This window comes from Sapajus apella, unplaced genomic scaffold (assembly GCF_009761245.1).
Source record: "Sapajus apella isolate SASKATOON/1434 unplaced genomic scaffold, GSC_monkey_1.0 scaffold83, whole genome shotgun sequence".
NCBI classification, from domain to species: Eukaryota; Metazoa; Chordata; class Mammalia; order Primates; family Cebidae; genus Sapajus; species Sapajus apella.
In genome coordinates, this window is record NW_022437023.1 from 8585293 (window position 1) to 8611020 (window position 25728).

General features: G+C 51.4%; 2 protein-coding genes across 8 annotated transcripts; one reads left to right on the forward strand and one right to left on the reverse strand.

Moving 5' to 3' along the window:
* Positions 1 to 218: 218 nt before the first annotated feature.
* On the reverse strand, positions 219 to 12471 carry UNC5CL (unc-5 family C-terminal like). 2 transcript variants are annotated; one of them, XM_032253252.1, is made up of 9 exons: positions 12058 to 12471; positions 7543 to 7987; positions 6733 to 7033; positions 5736 to 5998; positions 4905 to 5006; positions 4550 to 4617; positions 3555 to 3655; positions 3290 to 3403; positions 219 to 1770 (listed from the first exon to the last, which is right to left on the reverse strand). In XM_032253252.1, exons 2-9 carry the CDS (start codon positions 7925 to 7927, stop codon positions 1548 to 1550), a joined length of 1557 nt encoding a protein of 518 aa, XP_032109143.1. In that variant the 5' UTR covers positions 7928 to 7987; positions 12058 to 12471; the 3' UTR covers positions 219 to 1547. The 2 variants fall into 2 exon arrangements, with proteins under 2 accessions (XP_032109143.1, XP_032109142.1); XM_032253251.1 differs by having other exon boundaries at positions 295 to 1770; positions 12053 to 12471.
* A 770-nt stretch (positions 12472 to 13241) lies between these two features.
* TSPO2 (translocator protein 2) lies at positions 13242 to 17538 on the forward strand. 6 transcript variants are annotated; one of them, XM_032253253.1, is made up of 5 exons: positions 13242 to 13362; positions 14403 to 14644; positions 16178 to 16370; positions 16758 to 16899; positions 17140 to 17538. In XM_032253253.1, exons 3-5 carry the CDS (start codon positions 16198 to 16200, stop codon positions 17335 to 17337), a joined length of 513 nt encoding a protein of 170 aa, XP_032109144.1. In that variant the 5' UTR covers positions 13242 to 13362; positions 14403 to 14644; positions 16178 to 16197; the 3' UTR covers positions 17338 to 17538. The 6 variants fall into 6 exon arrangements, with proteins under 6 accessions (XP_032109144.1, XP_032109146.1, XP_032109145.1 ...); XM_032253255.1 differs by having other exon boundaries at positions 14507 to 14644; XM_032253254.1 differs by lacking the exon at positions 13242 to 13362 and adding an exon at positions 13696 to 13876.
* Positions 17539 to 25728: the final 8190 nt, after the last annotated feature.

Here is a 25728-nt window from a genome sequence, read left to right on the forward strand (position 1 = left end):
TTACCAAATCATTCCTACTCACATCTAAATGTGCCAATCTGAGCAAAATACAGTGGGTAACAAAGAAAAGCAATTTTCATATTTTATTATTCATCATAGAAAAAAAGCTTTAATATTTTTTAATTAAATACAAAAGCAAATTGTGTTGCCAGAGAGATTGTTTGCCTGTCTTTGAACAAATTAAAAACACCTGTTTGCAAACAAAAGAATTTCCAGAATGGCGTCAACCCCTTTATTCTCTGTTCAGGACCCAACCCATTCATGTCTTTTGTATACAGTGTCCAACACATAGTAGGTGCTGAATAAGTATCTGTTGACAGAATGGGATGCTCTTTCATCCCTAGCCTTTATTTCCTGACCCTAAACTGGATCTTAATCCACGGGGAAAATATCCCCACCCATCCATTCCTAGAGCAGCCCTGTCTCTTTCAACAGACTTTGATACATAACATTGGTTTAGAGACACTTGCCTGATGGGAAAAGACTGGGGGTTTCAGACAGAGAAAGAAATACACAAAGACAGGGCACAGAGACTAAGCAGAGACAAAAAGATCTTAGACCTAAGGGAGAGAGAATAACTGAAACACAGGTGCAGAGAGGGAACAACTGTGGGAGACAGGGACAGAAAAACCAAGTCAGAGAGACTTAAAACGCACACAGCTGGAGATAAAGAGATAAAAGTGTTGGGCCAGAATGATCATCTTGAAGTGTCTACTCAGCTTTCATGTTTTCTGATGGAGAGAATGCCAGCGAGAGGGGAAGACAAGGTCCGGGCGGGAGGATAAAGACAGAAAGGAAGTTAGTAGAGGCAGAGGCAGACAGCCAGGCGTGCCTGGCCGGGAAGCCTCGTCCTACCCCGGCCTCACCCGCAGGGCTGGGCTCCCATGCCCACTCTCGGCTCCTACCCTACGTCCAGCCACCCTCTTCTCCCACCCGCACTTGATCTCCAAACCACTTTGCAAGTCAAATCCTCTCTCCCCAACATCCTCCGTGAAGCATCCCTGCTGCTCCACCCCACCCTCAGCTCTTCCCCTTTCGACTCCTAAAGCCACGCCCAAATCCCCTAAACTCAGGGCAGGGCTGTTTTAGAGTTTGCGCTTGGCTCCTATGAGCACACCCTTGACTCCTGCAAAAGAACTGTGTGCTTGTCAGGGCTCCAGACCCTACCTCCTATAGTCCAGTATTCTTCGTGACACCAGCCCAGTGCTGGGTCTTCCTAAGTGCTCAGTACTTGGGGCCCGAGGGGCCCTAAAGTGCACGCGGAGACACTGGCCGTCCGCTGGTCAGTTTCGGCAGGCGGACCACGCTGAGGCCATCTCCTGGGCTCCTGCGCCCTCTGCCGGCCAGGAGGGGACCCGCACGCGGAACAGTCCGCGGCCCGAAGAGCGGTCCTGCTGCTGGGAGGCGGGCGCGGACGTCCCGGGCACCGTCCGAGGGTTCAGGGAAGGCTGGTGGGCACGGCCAGGAACAGCTGCTGTGTTCTTCTTGGGTATGGGGGACAACCCCTCTCGCCCCCACACCTCCCCCAGCCCTGCCCTTGGCGGCGCTCAGAGCTTCTCGTCCAGCTCCAGGCCCTGGTTATCCCGGGCGCCCCCGCGCTCCGGGCCTGGGCTGCCTCCGGGTGTCCCGCCCAGGTAGTTCTGGATGGCGGAGGCGCAGTCCAGCCGCTCCATAACAGTCATGAGGTAGTGCAGCTCCTGCAGGCTGCCGTTCTGCTCCTCAAACAACTCCAGGATGGCCGCTGCAGGGCTGCGCTGGCAGGACAGGAACCTGGGCCGAGGCAGGGGAGGAGAAGAAGAAAGGAGCAGGGAGGGGCTCCTCCCCTCCTCCAGGCTCCCTGGGCTGCGCAGCGGCGAGCTCCGTCCCTCCCCCTCCCGTAGCTTTGGTCCTGGTCCTGCTCTTGTCTGCCTTCCAGGGGAAGCCCCAGAACTTTGAAACTTGAGATTGCCCTGGCTTGGAGGCTAACCTCTGAGCCCTACTCCTCTCTAGGCCTCAGTTTCCTCTATGAAGCTGAGGGCTTAGATAGAGGACCTTTAAGTTTGCTCCTGCTCTAATGTTCTGTAATTGCCTCTGATGTTCTGTAATTAATTGCCTTCTCTACCTTCCCCACCCCAAATACACTCCTAGCCTCCCCCTAGCCTCCTAATTCCCTTCTTCCTCTCTGCTAGGCCACGACATCCTGCCCACTACGAAGGAAACACTTGCCCTAAACCATGGCTTTTTATCACGACCTTCCAGTGCACAAAAACCTTCCAGAGTCTCCATGCTCCATGAGCCTTTTCGGCTCATTCACCGCCTGGCCTTGCGCTGTCTTTCTGCTTTCTCTCCCTTCTCCCATCCTGAACCTCCTTAGCTCAGGCTTCTCTCTTTCCCGCCTTGCACACACTACACCCACAGCCACGTCTGCTGCTCCCCAGAACAGAATGGCTGATCTCCTCTTGCCCATCACTTCCTCCCGGAAGCCCTTTCTAGCTCCCCCCTCCCAGGTGGAAGAGACTGGGTTCAGACTTCTGGTCATAACCCCACAGCTCATTATTATTCTTGCCTCCGCTGTTTTCTGTTCCTCTTCAGTGTTATACGATAACGGATTCTTATAAGAAGGCACAAGGGACACTTGCCTTTATTTTTCAAGCTCTCTGAACCCCTTACTAGTGTGTGTGCCCCTAGGAGCTGGGACCATGCCTCATTCATCTTGTATCTCAGTGCTTAGCAGTTTCCAGGGCATAGTAGGTACTTGATAAATGCTTAAATAAATGAATGATTTAAAAATCCACCCTGTTTTCAGGGTCCAGCTAGCCCCATCACCTGGATAAAGTCTTCCCTGACCATTGCACTCATAAGCTAGTTTCTGGAGCTTAGCTGAGAAATATTCTGCTGCATTCTTCATGATGTCCATGACAGGGATCATGACTGCACTGTCACCCTCGTTGCTAACATTTATTGAATTAACATGTGTCAGGCACCCAGCTACATGCTTTACACACATCCTATAATCTGCCTTTCTACTCCTCAGGGCACAGCATGGCAAGCACTCAAGACGTACCCAATGACTTTCATGTTAATGGATTCATTGTTAAATGTGAATTGAGCACCCACTATACACCAGACATCGTTCTAGGTACTGATGATACAGTAATTCATAGAGCTGCCCTTTTATGGGAAATAGGGTGGAGAGTAGCCATTCTCTGACTTTTAAGTCACTCCCTTGCCTGGGGTCCAGTCTCCAGAGTGTCCTGAGGACTCCCGCCCCAGCCCAGCCTCCTCTCCCATCCACAGACCCTCTTCCTACCGGATCTTCATGCCACAAAGCCCCAGGTGGGAGGCCAGTCTGCGCCAGTCATTGCCTGTGATGCTGTTTGGCTCCAGCAACATCTGCAGCTGCTCAAAGAGCTCTGGGGGCAGCCTGAGGCAAGAAAATGGGTATTCTTGGAAGAAAGGGACAAACAGACCCAGTATGATTCTCCCATACATACCCCAAATGCTGTAGTCACCCTGTGGGTGCCAGGATGGGAGCCCAGCATCCCCCAGGCAGCAGTCCAAGCAACCTGTCTCACCTATTGCATGGGGGCGGCTGGGAGACGGGAGGTGGCACTGCCCAGGACTCCTCCTCTGACGCCTGGAATCTGAGGATTTCCATATACTTGGTCTCCAAGCCCTGAGTCAACATGGGGCAGGGAACACACTTAGGGGTCACAAGGCACCCCCGAGGAAGAAGCTAGAGCCCTACCTCCATTCCTCATGTCTCTCCTTCAGTCTGTCACTCAGAGCCACCTTACCAGAAGATGCAATCCTGCTCCACCCAGCACCATCTACCCTCTGTCTCCCCGATTTCAGAACCCCACCTTCAGTCTTATGTTTGCCTGCTAAGCTCTTTGGAAACTGGGCATGACGACCAAACAGGGTGCATCCTAAGCCATCAGGGAAGTCCGGGGTGAGTCATGGGGCAGTGGGAGGTCGTCCAACCATAGAGACACTGATCTCAGGCATATGTGTCCCTCCCTCCATTCTAACTTTCCCTTCCCCTTCTCCAAGTGACAACAGGGTATCTGCCTGCTCTCCACTAAGGTGTCACTATGGTCCCCCAAAGACTCTCAACTTTGATTTCTTCGCATCTTCCCTTGGTGCAGCAGGAGGAGAGGAGAGGTAACTAACGCCCATCCCACCTACTCAAGACCCTCTTCCTGGTCACTTCCCACAATGAAGATACAAGACATCATCTCTCAAATATAGACAATCAGCCTAGAGAGAAACCATGTCAGCTTGATGCCCCAGTTCTCTGAGTTGGGAGAAGGGGTTAAACTAGGGTTTGGTTCTTTTTAACTTCCTGATGGATTCATTCACCAATAGACAAGGAGAGTCAGGGATGGAGGGTAACCTGGAACCCAGATGATCTGAGACCCTCAAAGAGCTGGTATGGGGGCTCTGTGGAAAATGCCATTCTTACCTATGTGACTGGGACCAAAGTTACTGGGCACCAGACCCTGTGCCCACTTTGCCCAGGATTCTCCCCCAGGCCCTGCCCTTCCTTTGCCCCTCAGCTCCAACTCACATCCTGGAAGGTGTGCATGGTGACAATGATCTCATTGGTTAGGGCTGAGCAGTCCTCATTCTCATTGGCTATAAAGAGAAGGTGAGAATGTGGCCAGTGAATGAGGAAAAGGCCTAGGGTAAGAGCAGGAGGGGGTAAGGGACTCTATAGTAAGACTTGAGAAATCTGAAGAAGCTGGGGTTGAGCACTTCATTTTTCTGTCTACAAAGATCTGTGTGGCTCCTGGCCTTTAAGGGAAGGTCTGTGTGCATGGCTGCATGAGGGTTTGCAGAGCTCCAGGGTTACAGGGAAGGGAGGAGAGGAGAAGAGAGGGGAAAAGAGAGGGGAGGAGGTGCACACAGGGCTCCTGGGCTACCTGTTTTTCTCCGGAAGCAGAAGGAGCGGAAGGGGCACTTTCCGTGCCAGATGTGGAGATGGGGAACAAGCTGGCAACTGCTGTCATCCACGTTCTCCCAACCTGGGGATTAGGCAGAGAGCAGAGGGCCTCAGAGTGGGGCCTTCCACAAGTATTGATGGGGTCGTAGGCAGGCATGAAGACAGAACAAAGGCAGGAGGGTCTCAAGGGGATGGAAATCCCCAGAGCCCCGGCAGGGACCCCAAGAGTGCCCTTGCAGTGTAGAAGCCCTCCATTCCTCCCTGCTACTATGGGGTGTAACCCCTCTCCTCCCCACCTCCCACCGGTATCAACCTGTCCTAGAGGTGAGTGGCAAGGGCTCAGTAGACAGCAGAGCAGTCAAAGCCCTAAGGGCTCCGTGAGGCTACTGCTGGCCCAGAGGTCACAAAAAGAGACTTGGGACCTTGCGCAGTTGCTCACGCCTGTAATCCCAACACTTTGGGAGGTCGAGACAGGCAGATTACTTGAGGTCAGGAGTTCGAGACCAGCCTGAACAACATGGTGAAACCGTCTCTACTAAAAATACAAAAAAATTAGCCAGGCGTGGCAGTGGGCACCTGTAACCGCAGCTACTCGGGAGACTGGGTCAGGAGAATAACTTGAACCGAGGAGGCAGAGGTTGCCATGAGCTGAGATCATACCACTGCACTCCAGCCTGGGCGACAGAGCAAAAGTCCATCTCAGGGGGGAAAAAAGATATTTGGGGTCCCTAGATGTCCAGGGGAGGCCCAGACCCCTTCATTCTTGTGGGGCTCCTGATCATCCTGTCCTACAGGCCACTGCCTCCCTCACCCTCTGAGATGTAAGTGAGCTTCAGGCACTGGTCGCCCCTGGCCCCAGTGAAGTCGAAGAGCTGGCAGGGCCCACGCAGGCGCCCACCATGGGGCTGCTCGTTGGTGAGGGCCCACTGCAGGGCACAGGGTGTGTTGTTGAGGAAGTAGACACGCAGTTGCAGGTGAGACTGTCCTGGTGCCAGCGGTGAGCAGAATATAGCCAGCTGCAGCCATTTGCGGGCTTCACGCCCCACAGATGCCTCCAGCACACAGGTGTAGAGGCTGCAGAGGGAGCTGGTGTCAGGCACTGGTGTGCAGGGAAGGCTAAGACACCAGCACACCTGCCACCAGGCTCCCGCAACCCAAGGCGCCTCTATGGACTCTTCAAGGAGGTTCGGAGAGCTCTTGAGGGGAGCACATAGGGAGGAACTGGTGGGTGAGGGATGAAAAGTGAGCACATCACAGTGACTGGTGACTGAATGGGGAGGACAGCTGGCAGGGGAGACAGGGAAAGTGGGCTCAGGGTCACCATGCTTGGGAGGGCACCTGCACATGGTCCTACTCCTATCAATGGGTAGCAAGGAGGCTGGGAGGCAGAGGACCTAAGACTCTAGAAAGACAAAGAGGTGAAGTACAGAGATGGAATGGAGTCTTAGAGAACTGGTGCCAAGTTTGGGGACAGACCTGAAAGAGGCACAGAATAGACAGAGATAATTTGAGAGAGAGAGAGGTGGGGAAGGGCGGGTCCCCTCTAGATGGAGAGATGGGGCTGAGTCAGACACTTCCAGACAGACAGAGAGACAGCAGTGGGATTTGCAGTCCTGGATATGATTGGTATGAGGAAAACTGCTACAGACATGAGGACAGAGGACCCAGAAAGGGACACCAGGGCATAAAGGATTTGCAGACCATCTTCTATACAGAGAGATGAAGATAAGGCAGACAGAGAAAGTGGGCAGGAAAGACAGTCCTCGGAGAGATGGGTGTGGGAAGACAGCCCAATGGCATATGCCTACCTGAAGTGGTAGAGGTGGATGCGACACTCATCCCTGGAGGCATGGGTCCCCGGCCTCCCCAGCGGCTTCCATACCTTGGCATCGAGCAGGGTAGTGTTGCTGCTGTAGGTGCGAGCCTGGCTGGGCTGCTGGGCGCAGTGTTTGAACGTGAGGATACAAGGCTTCAGGAAGGAGGCCCCATGGGGGCCACACGCCACCACAGGGCTTACCAGCCCCTGGGCTCGGGACAGCGATGGGGCGTCTGACAGGTCCCACACCAGGATCAAAGACACCCGCTCCTGGCGGCCCACAGCCACAGCACCTGGGGGGGAGAGGGAGAGCTGAGATGGGCCTGGCAGGCAGGCACACCCCCTGCCCTGAAAGAGGCCAGGCCAGAGAGAAAGAAGGTGGGGCAAGAGCTCTGGAGAGACATCCCCAGTAGAACACACAGGGAGGTGGTATGAACAAGAGTAAGATGACTGTAGAGCTGATTTTAGTGTAAGCAGGGCACTTCCCTTTCCTCCCAGGCTGCTGCTAGCCCATAGTGTGCCTTGTGTGAATTTGCAAATGGTGCTCCTCCCTCCCTTTACTGGAGAATTGTCACAGCATACTGATTCATTAGAACAAGGCACTTTACTTCCACCTGCCAGGAAGTTGTCCTAAAAGATATGTAATATGTCCATCCCTGAAGTCAATCAAGCTGCACTCAAAATACAAACAATTATCAGAAGTAAAAGGTGTCTATGAACATTGCTTCCTCAGATGTGGCGACCTGATGCACAGTCTGAATCTGAACAACTGTATGTGGAGAAGAGAGCTGGGAGCTGTTACCTGGTGGGATAAGCAAGGAGATGCCTGTATCCTGGAGCATCAGGCAACCACCGCAGTGATCCACCTCTCGAGCCGAAAATACCAACAGTTTGTGCATCAGCTGGCGGACCACTGTCTGGCCTTGAGTGGGTGTGTGCAGCTCCTGGTAGAAAGCAGCCATCTCTGGCAGTGTGGCTGGCAGGTGCTGCCTTGAGACCTCGTTTTCTGGTGGGGGGGTAGGCTGGGACACTGGTTCCTCTTGACCATTTGGCGTCCAGCAGGCCTCCAGCAGCCTTCTAGGACAGTGCCATCGAAGGCACTGGGCCAGAAGAAGGACAGTTGCCACTGGGACCCCCACCAGCAGTAGGAAGTGGGAGGGTTGGAATGAACTCTCCTGTGGGCACATTCGCCTGGTCACTCAATGCTGCCGGCTCTCCTTCACCCCGTGCCAGCCAAGGCCAAAGTCCTGGGTGGGGAGAAGTCAGTGTCAGGGTAAGCCCTTTTAAGTTGTGGAGATGAAAGCTTGGCTTCCACATAACTGCAAGTTGTCTTCATTCCAGAGCACCCTGCACATTCCTTTAACCCCTCTGTCTTACCCAAGAACCTATTCTGGCTCACCATGACCTAATACATCAAGATAAACTGCTGTGAAGTAGAATGAGCTTGGGTTTACAGTTAGAGAACATGAGTTCAAATGCCACCTTGGTCACTGTGGCTGGGTAAGCTTATCATATTAATGTAGGGCAGGAGAGCCTCAAAATTGGGGCTTAGCCTGGGAGGGTTTGTGGCTTCACCTAGGAAAGAATTCAAGAGAGAGCCAGTGGTATTAGACAGCAACTTTCATTGAAGTGGCAGTGTACAGCAGCAGCAGAGGTATGCTTCTTGCAAAGCAGGGCTAACCCTAGGCAGTGTGCCCAGATTGGCAACTCCGGGGCATTTCTGTCATCATATTTATGTCCACTTTTAGTTATATGCAATAAGGGCTGCGTTATTCAGAAATTTCTAGAAAAGGGATGGTAACTTCGGGTTACTGCCATGGAAAGGGGCAGTAACTTCCAGGCATTGACATGGCAATGGTAAACTGTCATGGCACTGGTGGGCATGTCTTATGGAGAGATGCTTTGGTGCCTCTTCCCTGTTTCAGCCAGTTTTCCATCTGGTCAGGAATCAAGTCCCATCTCCTGCTTCAATATTGCTTAATGTACCTCAGTTTCCTCATCTGTCCAAATATCTACCTTGATCTACAAGTGCTGATACAGAGAAATCTATAAGCAGAAAAAGAAAGCTGCAGAGAGATAAAATATTCTGAGCTCATTAATGTGAAAAACAAAACTGCATATAAATAGATACATATTTTTGAATGCATATATATAAATGTAAAGGAATAGAGAAAGGTCTGAAGCAGTTGTATATAATAAAAATATATTGTGAACTACACATGTAATTTTAAATATCCTGATGGCCACATTAGAAAGAAAAAACAGGATAAATTAATACATTTTATTTAACTCAATATATTCAAAATGTTATCATTTCAACAGGCAATCAATATAAAATTATATTTTTACTTTCTTCTTTCATACCCAGTCTTTGAAATCCATGTGTAATTTATATGAACAGCACAGCTCACTTGGGACTGGCTTGTATTTCAGTTGCCGGGTAGCCACATGTGCTAGTGAGCCCAGTCTTAGACTGTGCAGCTCTGGAAGGACACACCCCCCAGACTATTCCCAAGGGTCACAGCACACTGAGAAGGTGGAAGGGGTGAACCAAAGCTTTGTATTTTCTTAAATCCTTTTCTCTGAACTTTGAATCTTTCACATCAAGCATGTATTTTGTATTAACTTTGTAATTCTTTTCTAAAGCTGTTAAAAGTGGGGAAAAAGTGCCTCTTGGGTAATGGTGAGGATGGCATAAGGTCATGTGAAAAGTATTTGTAGATGATAAAACACAGTCCAAGTGTTTCTTTATGTCCCTCCTTCTGCCAGAAAGGCCTGAAGGTAGCTCACAGGGATAGGCGACATACAATAAGAGTAACAAAAGCTAAAAGTGGAAGCACAAAAAAAGAAAAAAAAAAAAAAGAAGAAGAAAAAACAAAGGTGAGGGCCTGCAGTGAGGCTGGAATGAGGCAGGGCAAAAGTACACACTCACCTCCTGCTCACCTGGCTACCCAGCCAAGCCACAGGCTGAGAAGTCCCAGAAGCTCTTTCTGAGGCCCTCCAGAACCCACCTCCGCCCCCTCCTACTTCCCCTCTTCCAGCCACTGCAACTTCCATCACCCCTGCCCTGTAGCCAGCTCAGGCTCCCCACACCTGCTCCATTCTAGCCTCTGGCTTTCGCTCATGCTGTTTTCTGTTTCTCCACTCACCTGCCCTCCCCACTTGTTTCCTCTCCCTAGGTGGGCCCTCCCGTTCAATAGCGCCTCCCACTGGGGCACCGGCCTCTGACAGTCTCCAGCTCACTGAAACCTCCACAGCCATCCCACTGCACTGAGTCACTCTTGATTATGTGCTGTCATGTGTGATTTTCCCACTCAAATGAACATTTTCTAAGCACCGACTGTGTATTGGACACTGTGGGAAGTTCAGTCCTGCCAAAGATGACGTCTTATTCCGCTCTCAAGGAGCTTCTGCAGGAATGGAGTTCACTGGCTTGGTAGCTGAGTTCTGTAAGGCACAGCGTCCTCCTTCCGAGCCCTGGGAGGCCCCTCCGGTTGACTCACTAGAGGCTGCACTGGGACAGCTTCCCATGTCCAGTCCTCCCCGTGCCCTTCACTCACACTACCCATCTGGAACTGAGGTTTGGCCCACCTTCTTCCTTCCATCCTCAGGACCCATGAAAACTAAAGCCCCTTCCTAGTGCCTCCCAGACCGGGGCAGAAGCTCCACTGTATCCTCAGGATTGAAGACTAGGGCAGGACCTGCTTCCCCCATAGCCTCACTGAAAATGTGAAGAGGAAGCAGAAGTTTGGCATTGTTCTCTTTGCCTAAAGAGCCAGTCCTGCAGACAATGCACCAGCCTTCTTCAGCCAGGCCTCTTGGAGGGCACACAGGTGAATCAGGTGAATCGGCACTGCCCCAAAGCTGATGGGAAGGGATTTGGAGCAGCAAGCTACCCTTGACGTCCCATCATTCCTTTTGGCTCTTCCACATTAGTAGTCATTATAATTTCAACTGTAATAACAATCGCTAACATTTGCAGAGCTTTCCTCAGTGCCCCTGTGTTAAAGCACTCTCCACTGCCTGTCCCATCTCATCCTCACGGCAGCCTTAGGAGCAAGGTGTCATTTTTATCTCCATTTCACAGATAAGGAATCCGAGCTTTCTCCCCACAGTGAGGATGGATAGGGAATTGTTAAACTGAAGACAGGCAGGAAGGAGAAGCGAGGATGAGCAAGGACTTCCAGAGACACCCCCTTTTCTCTGTCCACCCCTTCCTTTTCCTCAAGTATCTTCCTTTCCTTCTCTAGAAGAAATGAAATTGGAAGAGAAAGAAGCAAAAACGAAGTAAAAACAAATAGAAGGAACGGAAGGTGCATCCTGAGTTCTGATTATGCCCCCCCACCCCACCACACCCCCACCCACCAAGGCACCAGTGGCAGGGGATAGAATAGCTAAAGGGAAGAAAAGAGGCACCCCACCTCGCTTATGCAGCTGCGGCCACCAAAGAGCGGAGTCCAGATCCCCAGTGAAGTGCAGCTCACTGGGTGGTGCAGCAGAGCCCCTTGTTCAGCCTCCTACCCTGATGCAGTTGGCATGCACCGCTCCCAAAGCCCCACCGGGCCTCTCACAGGGAGGCCATTCCTTTACCTGGCCTGAAGCAGGTTAACTCCTCCTGGGCCAGCCCCGGGTGTCTCAGGCTGACAGCTCTTTCGGGCTGTCCTGGCCCTCACTCCATCCTCCCTCTGGCTCCAGAAGGGGGAAAGGAACTCGGAATGGCAAGTGGCCCCATTCTTGCTGAGTGGTATTTATGGCGCTGCAGCCATTCAAGTGTGACCTGGAGCTTCCCAACGCCATGCCTGGTCTCCTCGTTACCCACTTCTCCAGTTTGTCTTGCCCCAGACCCCAGATCATCCTGGGTAGCAGGTCCCCAAAATGAGACTCCTTTAGAATGTTGCCATCACCTGTCCCTAGGCAGTTGCATCCTGCAGCACCAAGTTCCAAGCTCCTGCTGACAGGTTCTGCTCATATCCTTTAAGAAAACTCCCAACCCTTCCTCCACCTCACTGGTTCTCCCTGTGCCTCCCTAACTCCTGAGAGATGTCCAGCTACTGCATAACAAATACTGGGATGGATGGTCCAAACACAAGCCATGAATAGCATTTGTTAATGTAACAGACATTTCCGCAGGACATAGAATCATCCCAGTGGTCCTCATACCCATTGGCCAAGTCCCGTTTTCCTCCCCTCCTCCAGCAGAGAGTCCCTACACTCCAGCAGGCAGGCTGAGCTGGCCTGGCTCCTCCCTGGAGCTCCAGGTAACCCCATCGCAATGCCCATCCCCTCTCCAGCTGCCCCAAGGGAGTGCTCACCTTACCGTCTAGGTACACTTAGAGGCCGCTGGCTGGTCCAGTTCTTTCTCTGAGAAAGAGATCAACCAGACCCAGTCGGCGAGCCAGGAGACAGGTGGAGGTAGGCGGGGAATCCAGGCAGGAGTGGCCTGGCATTTCCTGGTAGAGTCCTGCCTCCCAGCCACCCTAAAGAGGGGTGAGGGAGAGCGTCCCTGTCTATTGACAAAGTCCAGCCCAGGTAAGGGAGTAGCTGGAGGATCCCAGAAGTCAGTGAACTTGCCAGTCTAGGTCTGGAAGGAAGGAGGGAGGGAGGGAGATAACCTAGGTGGAGGTGCTGCACCTTGAAACCCCTCCCTACAGTGCCCTCTACTGGTGAGTGGCTGTCCCTAGCCAGAGGCTATTAAATTTTTTTTTTCTTTTTTTTAAGAGACAGGGTCTGAGACGGAGTCTCGCTATGTTGCCCAGGCTGGAGTGCAGTGGCTATTCACAGGCACGATCCCACTACTGATCAGCACGGGAGTTTTGACCTGCTCCGCTTCCAACCTGGGCCAGTTCACCCCTCCTTAGGCAACCTGGTGGTCCCCTGCTCCCGGGAGGTCACCATATTGATGCCGAACTTAGTGTGGACACCCGATCAGCGTAGCACACTACAGCCCAGAACTCCTGGGCTCAAGCGATCCTCCAGCCTCAGCCTCCCGAGTGGCTGGGACTACAGGCATGCCACCGCGCCCGGCGAGGCAATTAATAAAATAGCAGATAGGAGGAGGAGGGAATCTTAATCTGAGTTTCTGAAACTGTAACATGCACAAAAGTCACCTGGGAGATCTTGCTAAAATGCAGGCTCTGATTGTCGCTCTGGTGTGGGGCCTGAGATTCTGCAGCTTGAAGAAGCTCCCAGGTGATGTCAACGCGACCGGTCCAGGGAGCTTAGGCAGTATCCAGTTCCAACCGCTCCCTGCACAGAGAAGACTTAGTGGAGGCACTGAGAGGGTTAATGACTCTCCCATTGCTGGTGGACTTGAGATGTACTCGTATCTGTTCCTCACACAATGTGCTTTCTACTTCCCCCACCCAGAGTTGGCAGGAGACACTGCTGCTTGGGAGACAGTTGAACTTCGGGGCCGTTTGCCATTTGGAGTTCTTAGAAACTCTGCCTAGGAGAGATTGTATCACAAGAGTAAAAACCCCTCGTGGAGAGGGACATTTCCCTCAGCTCCTGCTGCAGCCTGATAGATAGAAAGTGTTCAGTAAAGATGTCTTGAATGAATGAGTGAAGCAGTTGAGAGGGAAGAAGATGCATTTTGGATCCAAGCAGCCAACTCTGAACCCAGGTGAGCCACATGTTGTCTGTGTAACATTGGGCAAGCTACTTAACCCCTCTTAGCCTCAATTCCCTTGTCTGTCAAACGCGGATAAGAATATCTACCTTGTGTGAGATAATAATTGTCATTATTGAGCTAATACATGTAAAATGCCCACCACAGAATGGGTGGTCAATAGGTGGTAACTGTTGTCACCACGGTCTGGCCTTCTGTAGTTGGGCAGGCTTGGTGAATACCCCCAGGCCCCTAGTTATCATCTCCCCTAGAAAATAAGTAACTTCCTCTGCCTTGTCTCAGTTAATAATTCTCTAGCCTCTTGTCTCTGACTGCAATCCCTCCCCTCTGCTTCCTTCCCTGGTGGAGGTGAGAGGGTGGGATAAACCTCCCAGGGGAGCCCACTTCCCCAAAGTGCAGAGATGTAGCGAAGGAATGGGTAGAGAGCAGTAACCTGGAAGCAGGCCTCATGCCTAAAGACAAGCGGGAAGGCGTGCTCGGAATCTTGATGGGAAACAAAGGGAGTCGGGTAGGACTGTTTGTCTTTGCTGAACAAAGCTCTGAGTCACACAGGAGACTGGACCTTGCCAACAGACAGGGACGCTCTCCCTTACCCCTCTTTAGGGCAGCTGGGAGGCAGGACTTTCTGCCAGGGAGGGCCAGGTCACTCCCGCCTGACTCCCCACCCACCTCCACTTGTCAGCTGCCTCCTCCTCTGAGTCCTAAAGTCCTAGGGGTTTGTGAAACATCTGTCAAGCTGGGGTTCTAAGCCAGGAAGGGTCATGCCCACCAGGAGGCTATAAGCAGGGGCTGTGTTCATGGATCATGAACTCACTTCCAAGGTGCTTGCCACCCTTGGGGACAATCCCAGTTATAGGGAGGATCTGGAGAAATTTGAGTGCTCCTACCACTCACTCCCATGGCCACAGAGCTGGTTCATGGGATGCAGAGACAACAGTCATCAATAGCATTATAACTTGGGGCTGAGCTGTCACAGGAGGTCCAGGTGTCACAGTGTCAAACCCTCACCACAAACCCGCAAACATTTCATCAAGCGGTAGCCTCCAGAGGCCAGACATCAAGGAGGGCCTGGCAGGCCAGGGGGGCCCTCCTGGGAGAAACTCTTTGGGGCCATGAAACAGCAACTTGGACTTCCCAGCCAGGGTCACCACCCTTGTCATCTGAGAAAGGCAGACCAGCTGGGAGAACCACTCCACCCTTCTACCAGCCCCACCCTCCTCTGCAGTCCACACATTATACGTCATCAGGCGTCTGCCCTGGAGGTGTGCTGCCCGAGGTAAGGGGAGCACAGGCCTGGGAACAGGGAGGCACTGGGAGTGATGAGTGTCAGCAGAAAAGAGGATGGGGGCGGCAAGGGGCAGGGAGGGGGCCTCCACCACTGGACAGAAATGTAGAGAAACAGGAAAGCATAAGATGAGCAAATGGACAGTGAGGAGCAGAGAAAGACAAGTGAAAAGATGCACAGGCAGGCATGCTGCTCGGCTCTGTCCCAGAACCTCCAGGACCAGTGCCCCTGACCCTTGACAGACAAGGATGGATTAAGGCCAGGCACAGTGGCTCACGCCTGTAATCCCAACACTTTGGGAGGCCGAGGCAGAGGGATGACCTGAGGTCAGGAGTTCATCAGCCTGACCAACATGGCAAAACCTCATCTCTACTAAAAATACAAAATCAGCCGGGCATGGTGGCGCACACCTGTAACCCCAGCCGCTAGGGAGGCTGAGGCAGGAGAATCACTTGAACTTGGGAGACGGAGGTTGCAGTGAGCTGATGAGCTGAGATCTCACCATTGCACTCCAGCCTGGACAATAAGAGCAAAGCTCTGTATCAAAAGAAAAAAAAAAAAAGGACGGATTAGGTAGTCAGTCCAGAATACTGAAAATGATTGTTTTCTACTCTTCAAATTTGGTCAATCATGGCGGGAGGCTGAATCATGAGCAAATGAGAAGAACGATATTGGGGGAGGCCTTGGTTGGAGGAGGGTCCATACATTGTCGCACATGCCAATGACATGCAAAGCAACATGCCAGTCAGCATGGCAGCTTTTTAATCAAAGACCAGGCAGTTCTTTCCTTGAAAAGTCAGGCCACAAGAAACCTGGACGCTTGTGCTTACCTGCTGACTCTCTGGAAGTAGAAAGATAAAGCAGGAAGCTCATCCCCCACAGCTCCAGGGGTAGAAGACAGCTAAGGCTTCAGAGAAAGGAATCCACAGTGTCAACAGGCTGAGTGTGAATTTGGGCAGGAGGTCAGCCTGGGTGGGCCCCATAAGTATACCAGTCTGATATCGTGAGATAAGCCTGGGGCAGATGGGCTGTCCCATTCGTGACTAGAAAACAGCCCCAGGAATCTCTGGCTCCTGCTTTCAGATCATGGTCTTTCCAGGTTCGTTGCTGTCAGCTTAGGTAGAACATTTCTTGGTGAGGGCCAGCTACACCCTCAAGAGCTGCCCACTGTGGGAGGCAGAAAAGCTGATCACTTGGGACCTGATCTCCAGGAGTCAGATGCACAAGGAGGAAGGACTTTCACTCAGAAGCAGTTATCAGTGCTGGGCCAAGTGTCTGCCAAGTGCCAGAAGAGCACTATGGAGGAAAAAAGTCCACGGAAGCCAGAAGATGGGCAAGTCGGGGCCTGGGGATGGAGAGCGCTCAGAGGCACGGGACTGGAGCTGGCCAGGGAGAGAGGAAGGACCTCCGTGATTAGACTTCCTCTGAGGGGCTCAAGCCAGGAAATGAGTCAGGTTAGGAGGCAGAGACAGACGAGGAGCCACAGGGGAATGCTCATCACTAGTACGTTCTCTGCCTTCCCAGATTTTGCCTCCTCAAGGTGAATGCGGCTTCAAGGGGCCATCTTTGTGCTCCTGCCCCACATGGGGCCCATCCTGGTCTGGCTGTTCACTCGTAATCAGATGTCTGGTTGGTGCGAGGGCCCGAGGACGCTGTCCTGGTGCCCGCTCCACAAAGTCCTACTGCTCGTACAGACAACCATCTACTCTGTCGTGGGGTGAGTACTTGTTTCTCACCCATGGCCCCGGTACCCACTGCGTTGGGAGCAAGTCCCCTATATGCGAATTACTGCCATATGCTGGCCTTCAAAGGCAGGCACTTTGTCTTGCCTCTTATGGTGGGCCCTCCAGAAAGTAAGAAACCCTCTGAGGCTGCCTGGGGTTCCAGTTAGCTTTTCTTCCACCCTAAGTCTCCCCACACCCTCCCCCACCTCGCTGTGCCCAGCTTCTCCTAACAACTCCCTCCCTGGCCCTCAAATGATGCCTAGACCCATCTGCCCCCGTTTCAGCCCATAAGGATATCCAAGAGTTCTTGTGCCAGAAAACCTCCTCCATTTGCCATGGCACCCCCTCTGTTGAGTGCTTTTGCTGCCATCTCTTCACAGCTACGCCTCCTACCTGGTGTGGAAGGACCTGAGAGGTGGCTTGGGGTGGCCCCTGGTCCTGCCTCTCGGCCTCTATGCTGTTCAGCTCACCATCAGCTGGACTGTCCTGGTTCTCTTTTTCATAGTCCACAACCCTGGTCTGGTAAGGCAACAGTGCTCAGTAGTAGAAGTAATGTGGGAGAGGGTGAAACCAACAAAGCCCAGAAGCAGATAATTCAGCAGTGCAATTGAGTGCAGGCAGGTAACAGGAGGTCAGACTTCTCTGCACTCCCGTGGTGTGCACAGAGCCCCAGGGACTTAGCTTGATGCTGGGCTGGGTACTGCAGAAAGGTGGAGGAGCCGGTTCTCAGGAAGCCAGCTGACCACCAGCCTCTGTGCCCAGGCCCTGCTGCACCTGCTGCTGCTGTATGGGCTGGTGGTGAGCACAGCACTCATCTGGCATCCCATCAACAAGCTGGCTGCCCTGCTACTGCTGCCCTACCTAGCCTGGCTCACCGTGACTGCAGCCCTCACCTACCACCTGTGGAGGGACAGCCTTTGTCCAGTGCACCAGCCTCCGCCCACGGAGAAGAGCGACTGAGGCCCTAGGGCAACGGAGAGGAGGGATGGCCAGGGTGGGGAGGAGGAGTCAGCAAGCAGGGCTGTGGAGCTAGGGCTCACCCCAATGGGACCACCCTCCTGGGTCCCCTAATGCCATTTTTCCTTAGAAATCAGAAAAATGGGAAAGAGGGGGGAAACTGATTTTACACCTAAATAATAAAATCCTATTAGTAACTCTGAGGATATGATGTGAAGTGTGTATTTGAATGTATAATATGATGCCTAGGGTGGCAGAGTGGGAATAGAAGCTTCCGTACCTGTGTGTGAGTGTGTGTGCGGGAATGAATGTGTGAAGCCCTACGCAAGGGGTGGGCACACCAGCTTGCCTCCACTCACATGCCCTCCCCACATGGCAAAAAGATTTAGCACTCAGATGTTTAATTATCTGAAAAACAAAAGCCTTTTACAAAGTGACAAAAAAGCCAAAACAGAAAAATACACTTAATAGAAGGGCACTAGGGAGCCAGGTGTGGTGACTCCCACCTGTGATTCCAGAGCTTTGGGAGGCTGAGGCAGGTGGATCATGAGGTCAGGAGTTCGAGACCAGCCTGGCCAACATGGTGAAACCCCATCTCTAAAAATACAAAAATTAGGTAGATGCAGTGATGCACACCTGTGTTCCAGCTACTCGGGAGGCTGAAGCAGGAGAATCGCTTGAACCCAGGAAGTAGAGGTTGCAGTGAGCCGAGATCATGCAACCGTACTACAGCAGAGGAGACAGAGGGAGACTCCTCTGTCTCAAAAAAAAAAAGGTACTAATTATACATGTTAAGGTTATATAGTATATATTATACATTAATTTATATATCAGATTTATGATGCAGTATCTAGTTATAACATGTATTATGGTTATATGATATATAAGTTATGAATCTCTGATAAAAAAGATTATAGACCATTTTTGCTTTCATACATTCCTATGCTTTCCCTATTTTACATCAATTAATTACTATTAGAATAAAGCAAAGAACATTGAAAAAAGAGATTAAGCCTCAGGGTGCTGACAGGTGAATTCACAGGAGCTGCTTATTCAGCCTTCTATCTTGCTTCTTTTTCTAAACCTTTTAGTGGCTTTTAAATTTTTGTCTCCTCCCTTCTCTGATTTTCTTCTGCCCTGGTTTTAAGGCCCTGATGGTGGCAAGGAGTGACCACCCCTGGATATACCTCCCCAAATCTTTAACAAGATCAGCTGGAAGGCCCAGACACCTTGCAGTAGGGGGTCTCCACCTGCTACATGATGAGATCACTGGAAGCGTTTAAAAATCCTGATCAGCCTCTCTAGGGAGGAGGCCTGAGCACCTACATTTTAAAAACTCTCTGAGACCTTCTCAGGTGCAGCCAAGGCTGAGAAGCTGTTGGGAGCTTTTTACATATTCCTCAGACCCCACTCAGGACCCATAATTGAGAACGCTGTGGGTGGGCTCCTGGCATCTTTAGAGTTAAAAGCTCCTAAGCGCTTCTGTCAGCCGCTTGGGCACAGATCATTTCTCAGGGTCCATTTAGCCTTGACAATCTGAGGTTTTGTGAGCTGAGTTTTAGAGCTGAAACAAACTGTGCGCTCTCGGGTGAGAAGCCACGAGGGCAGCATAATTTGAGGAGGGGAGTGGCTCTTCCCAGAGCTCACCCAAGAGAGGGAGTCTGCAGCCTCCTCTCCTCCACCAAGGGCATGCTCAGCCCAGAGGGTCAGGTCACGGGCACCCCAGGAGGACACACACAGTGTCCCACCCACCTTTGTATCTCCAGCCCCAGGGCAGGGCAGAGCACTGGGTAGGTGCTCGTATGTTTTCATTTGTTGATTAATTGAATAATTAAATGAACGCATTGTCATACGTTCAAAACAAAGGCTGACCAGCACCCTGCCACCACCCCTATGCCCCACCACTACTCTGGAACAACTGAAAAAAGAACAGAAAGGTTTTCATCATTTTGGAAAGTCCTGGTGCTAGTGTGCAGCTAAACTGAGAACCATTGCTGCAGGGCGTTGCTTCTCACAATGTGCTCCAGAGACCACCTGAGGGCCTTGTTGGGACTCCAGCCCCACTTGAGACCCATGAAATCAGATCATCTTGGGGAATGAAAGCAATAGGGTATGGTGTTTTGCAGTAATGGCCAAGGAGTCAGACCAACCTGGGGTTGGATACTGACTCTATCATCTATTAACTGGTAAGCTGGTGCAACTTTTAGCTATAAATACTAATTGACAGAGGATGGGCTCAGAAGTCAAATTGCATGGGTTCTTACCCCAGCTCCACTACCATTGTGTGATCTTGGCAAGTGGGCGCCCCAGATGTATCTTCCATTATTCTTATTATCATCTCATAATATATGCATTGTAATATATGCTACCAATTTTATTCACGTTACCAGCTAATTCTAGAAGTTAGGGGGAACCCCCATAAAGATGTACGATGCCTATGGTATTACTTTGACCTCCCCAGGGCAGACTGGAGCCACTAACCCATGCTTTGGACTTGGCCCTAGAAGAAAGCTTAATTTGGGCAGTGTCCCAAGCTCTGAGCTGGCATGACTGCCTGATACAGCATGAGCCAAACTAAAGAGATTTTTGGCCTTGTGCAGAAACTCGGCATGAAAGGGCAGAATCCCAACTCCAAACTCTTATCCTCTGACTCCAAAGTTGTCCTTAAAATCCCCCTCTGCCCCAACTCCTTGGTTCCTGGGTGAAAAGAGCCTCTAATCCCACAGTCTCCCAACCTCCCTGGGCCTATTGTCTTTCTCCTTACCCCACTTCCCGGTTCTGAGCCCAGCCTGGTGGACACCTGCCTTTGGCCCTCCTCTCTTGTTGCTAATAGTTGTGCCTAAATAGACTCGGAGCTGCCTCTTGTCTTTGTAAGCGTATCCCAGGATTCCACCATCCAAATTCTCTGTGCGCATTTTTGTCCTGAGGCAGTATTTTTCCATTTGCTTCTGATTTGGTGAGTGGGAGACAGACAAGATCATAAGGCTCTGCAGATGTCCCCTCCAGTGGCTGGAGAGGCACTAGGTAAAATAGCAGACCCAGGAGGTGGCATATCTCATTCTATTGTATCCTAGTCCATCCTTTCCTCCCCTAAACCTTCACTCTTCCTCACTTTGCCATTATCTGCAGAATGGAGGCATAGCGGGGCTAGGTGAGATGGCAGACTGGTAGGTGTATGTCTAGTGGACAAAGGTTGGTCAGCAGGGCATGGAAGGGGGCGGAGCGCAGGAAGTGTTTATTCTGCACATCTCTGGCTCCTACCTACAGGCAGGTAGAGCTGATACACAGGGGAAGCCTGGAGGCCCCTGAATATTGCCAGGCCTGGGCCAGGTTTCCAAAGTCTCTTTTCTTCTGTGAATGGCCACCATTTGCTTTATCTCTTGGCGTTCCCCTGTACCCCAAGCCCAATTTCAGAGTCTTCCTAGAGATCCCCTTTCTTGTGGTTCCGGAAACCAAGCACACAATCCTTTTGTTTTAAAGATTTTACTGCTGATTCTCATTAGCAGCTCACAAGGTACTCAGTCCAAAGCCTAACTTTGCTGAGGACTCTCTCGGATCTCGACCTTCCTCTTCTATCCTGAGGTAGAGCCCACCAAAACATTCACCTGCCTCCCAGACTCCTCCCCCCAGTCCCACCCCCAAATGTCGAGGACACTCCATACATTTAGGCTCTTCTTCTGGTATGCAAGCCAGGGGAAGCCATCCCTGGTCACACCAGGGCCTCGACCATGTTCATTTGGGCTTTTGTCCCTTTCCAAGGTCCCCCAGCCCACACAGAGATTATTTGCTAAGAGAAGCACCAGAAAAATCCCTCTAACACTTGCACCTACTCCAACACATTTCTCGTCTAAAGGGCTGAAATTTCCTGTCAAAAGTTGATTGTAGTTTATCAACTCCTCCCAGTGGGTTCTTTGGCCTTGCAAACACCCCTTCAAAGAGGAATTAGTCACCTTAATGTACATGATCCTTATCAGATCACTTTCTTCAAAGACTGAAAGTGGCAGCCCCGGGAGCCAGGCGGTGCCACAGGAGCTGGGCGGTGCCAGGAGTAGCCACTGGAATGGAGACCATGGTGACCAGGACTAAAGCCCCGGGAGTCACCATTTTGCCCAGGGCAGCGTGTCCCACATGGCAAGGCAAGCATCGTGTCCTGTACAGAAAACCCTGTCCTGCCCTTCTGGTGCCTTCTCCAATCCCTGCCTCAGACTTGGAGACCCTTGGCCCCCTCCCCTCTTCCCTGGCCAAGGCTGCTCAAAGCCCTGGACACCTTGTGTTTATGTCAACAGAGCAGTTGCTAGAGGAAGCAGCCTCCCGCCCTCCAGAGGGGTGCGTGGTGCCCGAGCCCTGTTGTTTGTGTACCTTGTCTCAGTAGTGACCGAAGGGGCAGGCACGCCTGGGCTGGGTCTCTGGGGCAACGCGCTGTTGGGGTCCCAGCTGTCCCTGCACATAAAGCACCGACTCCATCAATGCACCCCTGAGGTATCCTCTTTCACGGAGTGAGAATTTAAACCTTCCTCTGGTGAGGTTTCCATTTTCCACCCGCCCCCCTCCTGGCCTCTCTGCTCCCTTCCCAGTGAGGGCAGCTCCATATCCAGCCAAGATCCAAGGAACAACCATGCCTGATCCTGTTCTCTCCTTCTCAGCCACCTCCTTGAATCTCTGAATGTTTTCTGAAATGACCGTGGGAAATGGGACAGGGAAAGGCAGGCTGCAGCATACCTCAGGCCTAACCCAGCTCCTCCCAGCCACTGCCATCCCTACAGAAGGGGGCAAGGGCCTACAGAAACAGGCTAAGACTTTTCCAATTCTGGTTTCCATCCCCGCTTACCAGCTATCTGGTATCGTTACCTGTACCCCCAATACACAGATACACAAACATACAGATACACACACACACACACACCCTTCATGTACCAATTACTTGCTAGGGCCTGGTCTTCCTGCAAGAACTCCTTCTCAACCTCTTCAACACCTGCTGGTCTCTGTCCTTCCCTTCTCCCAGAGCCAAGCCTCAGGGGTCCTGGCAGCAGTTGAGACTGAATGGTGAAGCAGGTAAAAGTATGATTCTGGAAGCACATGGCTCTGCCCTCTCTAGCTGTGTCACCTTGGGTAAGTCACTTAACCTCTCTGGTCTCAATTTCCTCACCAGAAAAATTAGGATAATAATAGTACCTACCCCAAACATCCTTGTGAGGAACAAATGAATTAACCTACATGATGTTTTTAGGGCAATGTCAGGCCAGCATCAGGGACAGTGTTAATGTCAGCTTTCCTTGTTACTAAATTCCAGGGAATATAACACAGTAGGAGAAGCATGGAACTTAGGAGCTGACAGATTTGGGTTCAAATCCCAGCACCCCACTGACTCCACGTGTGACCTTGAATGAAATACCTTATTGCCCAGTATCCTCCTGTGTAGCAGGGGGACTACTGATAGAACCTCACCCTACAGGGTTAACATTGGGAATGGGGTGTGCCAGCCCTTAAGAGAATAGAGGCAGCTGTAGGGAGGCGAGTCAAGCTTCTGGCATCTGATCCCCCAGATTAGTTGCTGCACATTGGGGCGAGTAGGGTAAACTGGTCTGACTTGGAAAGGAGAGCCAGGGACCAGCCAGGAATTCAGGCCCCCAGGAGGTGCCATAAATAGAGCAGGCCAGAGGGCCTCTAGGATGGCAGGCTGGGAGAAGGGGAAGGCTCAGAGGAGCCGTGAAAAAGGAAGCTGTCAGTCATCAGTCTGGGGGCAGGCCCAGGGTCCTTTCCCAAAAGTCAAAGGGAAAATTGTCTATAGGTAAGGTAGGAGAAAGGGGTCAACTCTTCAGAGAGGACCAGCCTGAGACCACCCGTGCACCGCTCACTCTGAGCTGCTGGGAGAAGCAGGAAATTCTCGCCACACCATTCACCTGTTGTCTTCACAGGCCCACTCTGCACCCTATTTTCAGCCCTTTGGCCATTTGGAAATAGAAAGCAGTAGCACAGCCCGTGTCACAGATGGGAAAACGGAGGCCCAGAGATGTCAAGTGATTTCTCCATGATCACACAATGAATCGGGGGCTAAGATGGGGATATGAACATAGAATATTTTTTGCCTCCTAATCCAGGGTTATACATGACAGCCAAAATAGAAGAACCTGTCCTTAGGGAAGAAGTCTTTCTTGCAGGGGAACAATGAAAACTGAAAGGATCCATCCTCCTCGCTTTCCTCTGCAAGCCATTTTACTCTTCCTCCGTTGAGCCAGGCGTATCACCGTAGCTGGGCCTGGGAAGTGGGAGGGGGATGCATATGTATACTGTGTCTGAGATGTTTAATCAAAGGCAGCTGTGTGCAGCCCTGGGCATAACACTGAACTTCGGCTCCAAAGACCTGAACTCAAAGCCTGGGTGATTTTATACAAATCACCTCACCTTTCTAAGCCACGAGTTCCTCATTTGCAAAATGAGCCCAATAATTCACACTCAGGTGAGACTAGTGTAAGGACTAAATGAGATAATGCATGCCTGAGTGCCTGATTAATGCCCCAAATATGATAAAGGCTGTGAGCCCCTGGTGAGCCAGCGCCTTAGTCATCTCTGTATTCTTGATATTTACCACAGCACCTGGAACACAGGAACCTTTGATAAATGTTGACTGAACGAGAGAATGAAATAAACTCTTCGCATTTAAATGTGGTATATTTGTGTGATAACAACATTCTTTGCAGTTTATCAGCTGCCACTGTCTTTTTGTTGTGGACACAGGCATTATTACCTCTACTCTGTGCTTTTTCTTTTTTTGGTGGGGGACAGAGTTTCGCTCTTGTTACCCAGGCTGGAGTGCAATGGCGCGATCTCGGCTCACCGCAACCTCCGCCTCCTGGGTTCAGGCAATTCTCCTGCCTCAGCCTCCTGAGTAGCTGGGATTACAGGCACGCACCACCATGCCCAGCTAATTTTTTGTATTTTTAGTAGAGACGGGGTTTCACCATGTTGACCAGGATGGTCTCGATCTCTTGACCTCGTGATCCACCCGCCTCGGCCTCCCAAAGTGCTGGGATTACAGGCTTGAGCCACAGCGCCCGGCTCTACTCTGTGCTTTATTCCCCTGGAAAAATATCTGAAAAAATCGGATCTGGATAAAAATGCTTTTAGTGGCCAGGAGCGGTGGTTCACGCCTATAATCTCAGCACTTTGGGAGGCTGAGGCAGGCAGATTACAAGGTCAGGAGATCGAGACCATCCTGGCCAACATGGTGAAACACCACCTCTACTAAAAATACAACAAAATAGTTGGGCATGGTGGCTCTTGCCTGTAGTCCCAGCTACTAGGGAGGCTGAGGCGGGGGAATCGCTTGAACCTGAGAGGCGGAGGTTGCAGTGAGCCGAGACTGCACCACTGCACTCCAGTCTGGTGACAGAGTGAGACTCCATCTCAAAAAAAAAAAAAAAAAAAAAAAAGGTTTTAGTAATAAGTCTAATGGTAGGGTGACCATATAACTAGTTGTCCATAGTGGAACACCTTTGGGAGTGAAGGGGTGCTATTAGCAATTATGCCGGGACGACAGGAAGAAACCATGAGCATCCCTGGCAAACCAAAATGCTAGGCATCACACTAACAGAGCACTCTGCTGTTTAGGAGGAGGGAGCCTAAATCTTCCAAGCCATCTTGACTCTTCTCATCCCCACCATGCAAATCCATTCGGAGCTGTTTTCAGATCCGTTCCCCAGTGTTCTTCTGTTCCTCATTTTCAACCTGCAAGTGACCCTGGCTCCTTTGTTCCACTTCCCTGAGAATGGCCTAGAGTGTCTGCACTGCTCCAAACACAAAGACTTGTGTGCCACTAAGTACCCATCACGAGAGCTGCAAAAATCATCTAGCCATCCTCTGCTGCTGTTTCAGCTCGGGGTCTCTTCTAGGGGCCCTCATCATCTCTCTCTGGCCTCGGTAGGCTTCTCACTGGTCCCCAGCCTCTGCTCTCCCCAAGTGCTCAGACCACCACTCATCTGTTCAGAGACAATGGCTTCCCACCCCATTCAGAGAAAAAGCAAGGTCCTTGTAATAGGCCATAAGGCCCCAGCCCCTTTTACCCTTGTTATCTTCCTGGCTTAATCCCTTAGACCTCTCCAGCCACCCAGATGTCCTTACTAGTTCCTCAAACACCCCAGGAATGCTCACTTCTCAGAGCCTTTGTTCATGTTGCTTCCTTCCATCAAACGAAAGCTTTCCTCTTGGGTATCCAAATGATTAGTTCCCTTGCCTCCTTCAGGTCCTTTTCCGCTGTCTCCTTTTCAAAGTCCTTCACCCTGACCATCCTATAAGGATGTAACCCCACCTATTAGCACCTCCTGTCTCCCTTTCCTGTCTTTTCTCCTTGGCACTTATCAACACCAAATAGATGATGTATTTTACTTATCTTACTTG

Bases quoted from the DNA above. Each gene is read 5' to 3' on its own strand.
- UNC5CL (XM_032253252.1), bottom strand. From the start codon at position 7,927: ATGTGCCCACAGGAGAGTTCATTCCAACCCTCCCACTTCCTACTGCTG. The intron at 3,404-3,554 runs GTGAGACAGGTT...TTCTTGCCTCAG, and splicing joins CAGCCGCCCCCATGCAATAG to GCTGCCCCCAGAGCTCTTTG. The intron at 1,771-3,289 runs GTAGGAAGAGGG...GCCTCGGCCCAG, and splicing joins CTTTGTGGCATGAAGATCCG to GTTCCTGTCCTGCCAGCGCA.
- TSPO2 (XM_032253253.1), top strand. From the start codon at position 16,198: ATGCGGCTTCAAGGGGCCATCTTTGTGCTCCTGCCCCACATGGGGCCC. The intron at 16,371-16,757 runs GTGAGTACTTGT...ATCTCTTCACAG, and splicing joins ACCATCTACTCTGTCGTGGG to CTACGCCTCCTACCTGGTGT. The intron at 16,900-17,139 runs GTAAGGCAACAG...CTCTGTGCCCAG, and splicing joins TAGTCCACAACCCTGGTCTG to GCCCTGCTGCACCTGCTGCT.